The following is a 7155-nucleotide window of genomic DNA, read 5'->3' as shown; positions in this document are numbered from 1 at the left end:
TTCCACGCATGCGCACAAGTGGCATAACCTCGGATGTACTTCGTTTTAGTGCCGTTGTTACTAACTGAGGGTAAATCAAAACGTTAGCGGGCTGCGCTGAAACGTTCATTTAGAAATAAAAAAAGAATAATTTAAAACACATTCAAAGCACAAAGCTGGTTCTGTGGCGGGAGTCTGACTAAGATAATCTGCACCGTTAACTTTCGCACCAGCCAGAGCTCACTGTGCCTGGACTATCGCTGTGAAAGGTACCGCTAGCCATGCTGGCTAACATCAACACACTTAATCTAAGTGTTAATCACGGACATAAAAATGTAGCAGAGGTGAATGATCGAATTAACCTGATATTAACTCAGATACAGCCCCCTTTTGAAGACGGGCTGTAGGTTTTAGCTTACATTGAGTCGGTTGTTATCCTTGACATTATGAAGGATTAAAGCAGCTGTCTGACATTTTCGGCAGTTACAGTATAGTAACAGTGATGGTACTCATATGTGATTAGTTGGCTAGTGGCAGTTAGATGGGTGAGTAATATCCAGATCATGAACCTGTGCAAGACTCCAGAGCAGGATATTAAATCCAGGCTATTTCGGTGTGATAAAGTTGTCATACAGTATCTCTCTGTATGTCTGAACATGGTAATCTAACGTGTCACTTTCTTGTCGTAGATGAGTGGCGAATCAGATCCCAACAAAGAGTTTATGGAGCAGCTGCGGCTGCAAGAGCTCTATGGTCAGAGAAATGAAGATGGCTCAGACCCATACACCTACACCGATCCAGAGGATGGGACTGTGTATGACTGGGATCATGAAAAGAAGGCCTGGTTTCCCAAAGTACGAGCTTTCTTTGACTCTCAGCTTTTCTTTCTTGTGTTATATTTCTTCTTTAAGGTCTCTTGGCTTAAGCTTTTTTTTAGTCTACATTGAATTGAAGCAGCTGTACCTTATAAATACAGTCACGCTTGTTTTATGGGTCAGGACTTCATAAACAATTATCTGATCATTATTAGATGCTTTAATTGGGTAATTTTTTCAAAAAAAAAGAAAGAAAAAAAAAGAGGTAAACTTGCTGCTGCTCTTGGGATCATTTTCCTGTCACATGACCCCATCCTGGCCATGCTTCAGCTGTTGGAGGGATGCTAGTACAGGGTATTGCTCTGACCTGTGGAGTGTTGGTATTTGATAGAGCACCTATATTGTTATAGTTTTCTTACTTGGCTATTGGAAGTGTGTAGTTTTCTTTTTTATATAGCATAAAAGCGCTGACTAGTAAAATTTAATTAAAGTGAAAACTATCATTTATTTTATGATTCAGAGAACTTACTAATGCCAGAGATGGGCAGTTTGTTTGTAGCTTACTAGCATACTGGTCTGAGAGCAACTTCCTGAATGTGGATATGACCAAACATGGTCATAATGAGTTTTTGCCTCCTTTATCATCTGATTTCTCCTGAGTGAACACAAGTGTCTCTCCCTAACCCAATGACTTTGACTAACAATGCTGTTGAGGGAGTTTTTATCACTAGTAGATGCATCAATTAACCAGCAAATGTTAAAAGACTTTCGATAAATGAACAATAAAAATTACATAAGAATTCCTAAATGACATTAAGAGTTCAGCCTCCCTAATAAATGTATTTTCTGTTGACCCTGATTTATGATGGACTCCGTGTTCACATCAATCTTGGGTTTGTGGTTAAAGACTGTGCTGAGATAAATGTTAGACTGCACTACTATGTGTTATCATTTTGTTTGCATCCAGAGCAGTAATAATGTAATATCTTTGAGTGACAGAGGATCTACTCAGGCTTATTTAGCTGTTAAAATAACAGCTTTTATTAGATGTGTCAAAATTGGTCAGAGTTGATTTCTGTGTTAATATTAAGTAGGTTTGATTTGTTCCTCTAGATAACAGAGGACTTCATGGCAGCCTACCAGGCCAACTATGGCTTCACTGAGGAATCGGCTCCGGATGGAAAGAACACTTCCCTTACCAGCACCAACCCAGCAGCACCCGGGCCTGACAGCAAACCACCACAAAAACCACCAGAAAAGGAGAAACCAGAAGATCCCGCCCCAAACTCGGCCTCAGAGCAGCATGAGACGCCAGGCAAAGAAACCAAACAGAAAGGGGAGAAGAGGAAAGCTGAGCAAGGTAAACTGGCATCCAATCACACACATACATACACACACACACAGAGAAATATAAATCTAATAAGAAATTGCGCTGCTGTTATTATGTTAATTTACTAACTGTATTTATATAGTTATGTGTAATTTTTAAGTTGTAAGTGGAATGTCGCTTTTGATCAGTTTTCCTTTTTCTGCCCGTAGGATGGTTTGATATTGATGAAAGTAAAAACACAAATGTCTACGTGTCAGGTTAGTATCACCTACATATCCTTCTTCTGAATGCCAAGAAGCTGGCGTCCCATAAAGTACCTGACTCTGTTTATCACGTGTTGCTCTCTTGCTCTAATCTTTCTCTCCTGGTCTCTGCTTCTCAGGCCTGCCTCCTGACATCAGCTCCGAGGAGTTTGCCGAGCTGATGTCAAAGTGTGGGATTGTAATGCGGGACCCCATCACCGAAGAGTACAAGGTCAAACTTTACAAAGACAAAGAAGGAAATCTGAAGGGAGACGGTCTTTGCTGCTATCTAAAGGTTAGTCTGTCCTGCTTCACCATCTGCCTGGTCAATGCCCCAGACACGCACCATAACTGTGCAAATGTTGTCACTTAATATTGGCAATATTGGCCGTAGAGAGTGCCATAGAATACATGAAGCAACAACGTTATTTGTAGTCCTCTTGTTGAGTAGATAGACAAATCTCCTGCTTTTGCTTTCTTTACTCTGGTCAAATGACTGTTTGTACTTGTTTGTGGTTCTCTGCAGAAGGAGTCTGTGGAGCTGGCTATACGCCTGATTGATGAGTCAGAGGTCCGAGGTTATAAACTGCATGTGGAAGCAGCACGATTTGAGCTGAAGGGGCAGTATGACGCCAGCAAAAAGAAGAAGAAAAGCAAAGATTATAAGAAGAAGCTACAGCAGCAGCAGAAGTAAATTCTGTTTTCTTTTCTTATCTGTTTATTTCTGCGTAGCAGGAATGAACTCCTCAGTAGAAGCACTACTGGAATAAGAGGGGACAAATCTTTTTTTTTTTTTGGCCCCTGTTTCTTTATTCTTTGTTTTGTTTTGTAGACAGTTGGATTGGAGGCCGGAGAAAAAAGGAGACGTGAGGAAGAGGCATGAAAAAGTTGTCATCATCAGGAATATGTTCCATCCCAGTGACTTTGAGGTGTGAGAACAACACGTATACACACACACACACACACACACACACACACACACACACACACACACACACACACACACACACACACACACACACACACACACACACAGACAGACAGCATTGTGCATTAATCTCTTTGCTCTCTGTAGGAGGACCCACTGGTGCTGAATGAGTATCGTGAGGATCTGCGGAGTGAGTGTGAGAAGTTTGGGGAAGTTAAGAAGGTCATCCTCTTTGATGTGAGTTTAATTTCTGTATTTTGAAAGTCCTGGTAGGAAATTACATAATAAAAAGTTGAGATGAAGTGGATGTGTGGCTGTATTTGTGCTGCAGAGACACCCGGACGGCGTGGCATCAGTTGCTTTTAAGGAGCCTGAGCAAGCTGATGCGTGTATACTGTCGTTCAATGGGCGCTGGTTTGGAGGAAGGCAGCTATCTGCTCAGCTTTGGGATGGAACGACAGACTATCAGGTAAATAAAAACAACAGAAATATTGAGGTTTTTGGGGTCTTGGTGATTCACAGTCAAATTAGTAATACCTAGCCTGTCATATAATTAGCTCCCTGACAAGTTGGAGTAAGTTACACAATTTCTAAGTGACGTTTTGGTTCCTGCATGAAATGAAACCTGCGAAAGTTTTAATTGTTCCAAGGGACAGATTTTAGAATCTGCTTCCTTTTCTGTGCTTCTGTTTGCAGTTAAAGCTTTACTTGGTTGTTCTTTCACTTTCATTTATTAGTTAAAGAAGATCCAGTGAGTTTTTCTGACAGCTGTAATTGTCTTTAGCATTCTGTTGTACAGTTCAACATATGCTTTGTGCCTGAAAGTTAGTACATCCTTCTTTTTTTTTTTTTTTTACTGTCGTTCATGTACATTATTGTCACTTTTTTGGGTGCTAGCAGCACTTTATTGCATGAGGTGCTGATTAAATTTTAGAGAAAATATTTATTTTATTTTATTTTATTTTAAATGTATTTTTTTTTTTAAGAGTGTTTTGTAATTGTCCTGTTTCGTGACCCAGTTTAAGGCCAGATTTAACTATCAGACAGACATCCTGACATGTATCTCTAGAATAATTTGGTACACAGAGGAGTTCATGGTAGACTCAGTGATTGCACGGTGTCCCATTTTGTATTTATTTAAGTAAAACAGGTTATATTTGAATTATTTTGATGCGTTAGACTGCCTTAGACTCTCCACGTGGTAATATCTCTCACCTTTCATGTTCTGTACATGCAGGTAGAAGAGACGACACGCGAGCGAGAGGAGCGGCTGAAGGGTTGGTCACAGTTTTTGGAGGGTGGAGACGGAGAACAGCAGAAGGACTCCAAGCCTGCAGAGAGCAGCACAGCAACAGAACCTAGCGAGCCCTCCAGCACCACTGAGCCAGAGCAGCAACCCAAATCAGAACCGCAGTCCTCAGAGGAGCAACAGGAGGAGGAAGTGGACTCCACTGACAGCAGCCTAGCAGGAAGTGAGGATGAGGAAGCTTAGATACTCTCATCCTCCTTTTATGGCCCTGTGTCAACCAACTAGGATGTCCTGCTTAAAGTGAACTTTGGGAAAACTTCCTGTTGAGAAAGGGAGGAGGAATTTGGACAGTTTGAGCTGTTTTGTAATGTAGAAAATAAAACTAATTTTCTCTAACCTATTTTCATCATTGTGGTTCACCCTGTAATTAGACACGCACTCAACCAGCTTGCTACACCTTACAGCGCTCCCATAATTCAGTGCAGTTTGCTGACACTATGCATTATGCTGACAAAGCTAAATATTAATGACAAAACACAAGAGAGACTGAAACTTTGTTGGATTTGAATGTGTTTGGCTTCATTATGTTTTTCATTTTATTTCACATTTGCTTTGTTTCGTTCTTTAATCACTGACAATTTTCCGAGCAGTATTGGAACATAAAATAATCACATGATGGAAATGTGAGATTGCAAAGGGAGAAACAATCAGCGTTTGCACACACTGCAAAAATCATTGAGCAAAAGTTGTAAAGAAAAAACATAAAAATGGCATAAAAATTTAAAAATGGGCCTCCTTGTACATTTATTTTACTCAGCTGCTTGGTGCAAATTGTAAGGTGTATTTATATTCAGAATATTGCCAAATTTTCACTACAGCTGGCTACTAAAGACATATTTACACTATAAACAACAAAAAGATGATTTCTGGTTCCAAAAAGTACTTTTATTAAAGTGTTTTTCAAAGACTGAACATTACTCGGCACATCAACGGCCTTAATATGAGAGGAATCTTAAAACAAGAACCAGTTAGTGAAGACAACGATGGTGGGACATCTGCTCACCTGCCTCTGTTTAAGAGTCTGATCAGTACTGCTGTGTCTATTTAGTTTGAGACATCTTTGTGAAGACAGGGAGGAGACTCACAGTTAAAATCAGATAAAGGTAGATGCACTGACGAGTGTTACAGGAGACACTCATGTCAGAAAGATAGCAGCGATAGATGGGAAGGTTTACAAGATGGTAATGAAGACCTGCTGTGATCTATGGTTTGGAAACGGTGGCACTAATTAAAAGTGACCAGGATGGACATTATTATGTCATCGGTGCATTTCAAGTTGAGTGTTTTGGAGGCAAGGTCGAGGTGGTTTGGACATGTGCAGAGGAGGCATGAGGAAGGATCGTTGATGTATTCTACAAAGGGTGTTGAAGATGGAGCTGCCAGGGAGGAGGAAAAGAGGGAGCACTCAGAGGAGGTTCATGGATGTAGCAAGACATGGAGAAGGTTAGTGTGACAGAGGAGGATGCTAGGGATAGAGTGGGATGGAGGCCACTCTGACAACTTCTCAAGGGAAAGAAGATGGAGATCAAACCAAAGACATGCTAAATGGAAAAATGGCTCTGGAGGATTCCCCGACATGTGAGAAGCAAAGGAAGATCTGCAGAAACATTACAAAAACACAGAAGAAATGTGGCTCACCAAGTAGAAAGAGTGGATTAAAAAGGAATCCAAGTTGGAGGATGAAACCAAACTCCTGTTACAAAATGCTAAACTATGTCACGTCAGCTGATTTCAGAAGCTGGCCTTAAAAAGTGACAGAGAAAAAAGGGCAAAATGAAAAAGGAGAGAGGTTCTTCTGCTCTTTTACTTTCTCCTCAGCCCCATCAATCACTTTAACGCTCCAACTTTTTCTTTTTCGCCACTCTGCCACTTTCCACATGCCCCACTTCCTGTCCATCCTTCCTCCTCTCGTACTCCACCAACCTACGCTCCAGTTCTCTCCTCAGCCCTCTTACCCCTTCACCTCTCCTCCCATCATTTAGTAAACTGTTAATATTACAAGTAAATATGTAAAAGGCATTAATCAGTTAGGACCAGAAGGGTTCACTTTGTACAGGCTATCACAGGGCGTGTGTCTAGTCTATTTATTTACTGCAGCTACTTTCCCTGCAGTAAAAAAATAAAATAAAAAGATACTCCCTCCAGTGATGAAAGTCTAGTACAGCATCAGTAATAATACAAGGCTTGTGGTAGTTTCCCTCTTCAATCACAGGCTACATAACAAACATGTATTTGACGTAGATCATCTCTGGCAAACTGTGGCTGCTTTAAATCTTTAAGAATGCAAACTATATTTGTTTAAAGGCACCATCAGCAGTTTGGGAACACACAGGGTTATTTAGAGGGAATCATGCTGCTGAGAGTACACAGGCTATGTGTTTGCTAAGTATTTGATTGCAGTTACATGTTGTGCACAATATGTTAAATCAAATGTTTCCATTTTCCCCTGTTTTTTAAATCACTGAATCACTGTGAAGGTTTTACATATGCCTCGTGTGAAAACCAAACTTTATGGATGGATTTATTAACAGCAACGAGGGCAGCATCATACA

At 40.6% G+C, this 7155-nt stretch overlaps 1 protein-coding gene across 1 annotated transcript; it reads left to right on the top strand.

The window, feature by feature from the left end:
- The first annotated feature begins 46 nt into the window (after window positions 1–46).
- On the top strand, window positions 47–4939 carry htatsf1 (HIV-1 Tat specific factor 1). Its single transcript, XM_063486650.1, has 10 exons — window positions 47–248; window positions 669–833; window positions 1908–2154; window positions 2334–2381; window positions 2507–2661; window positions 2893–3056; window positions 3199–3295; window positions 3442–3531; window positions 3626–3763; window positions 4532–4939. Exons 2-10 carry the CDS (start codon window positions 669–671, stop codon window positions 4784–4786), a joined length of 1359 nt encoding a protein of 452 aa, XP_063342720.1. The 5' UTR covers window positions 47–248; the 3' UTR covers window positions 4787–4939.
- Window positions 4940–7155: the final 2216 nt, after the last annotated feature.

Source organism: Pelmatolapia mariae, linkage group LG10_11, assembly GCF_036321145.2.
Source record: "Pelmatolapia mariae isolate MD_Pm_ZW linkage group LG10_11, Pm_UMD_F_2, whole genome shotgun sequence".
Classification (NCBI taxonomy): domain Eukaryota; kingdom Metazoa; phylum Chordata; class Actinopteri; order Cichliformes; family Cichlidae; genus Pelmatolapia; species Pelmatolapia mariae.
This window is presented reverse-complemented; position numbering and strand designations above follow the sequence as displayed.

Coding starts and splice junctions, on each gene's coding strand:
- htatsf1 (XM_063486650.1), top strand. CDS start 669: ATGAGTGGCGAATCAGATCCCAACAAAGAGTTTATGGAGCAGCTGCGG. Junction 834..1,907: donor AGAAGGCCTGGTTTCCCAAA/GTACGAGCTTTC, acceptor TTGTTCCTCTAG/ATAACAGAGGACTTCATGGC. Junction 2,662..2,892: donor GTCTTTGCTGCTATCTAAAG/GTTAGTCTGTCC, acceptor GGTTCTCTGCAG/AAGGAGTCTGTGGAGCTGGC.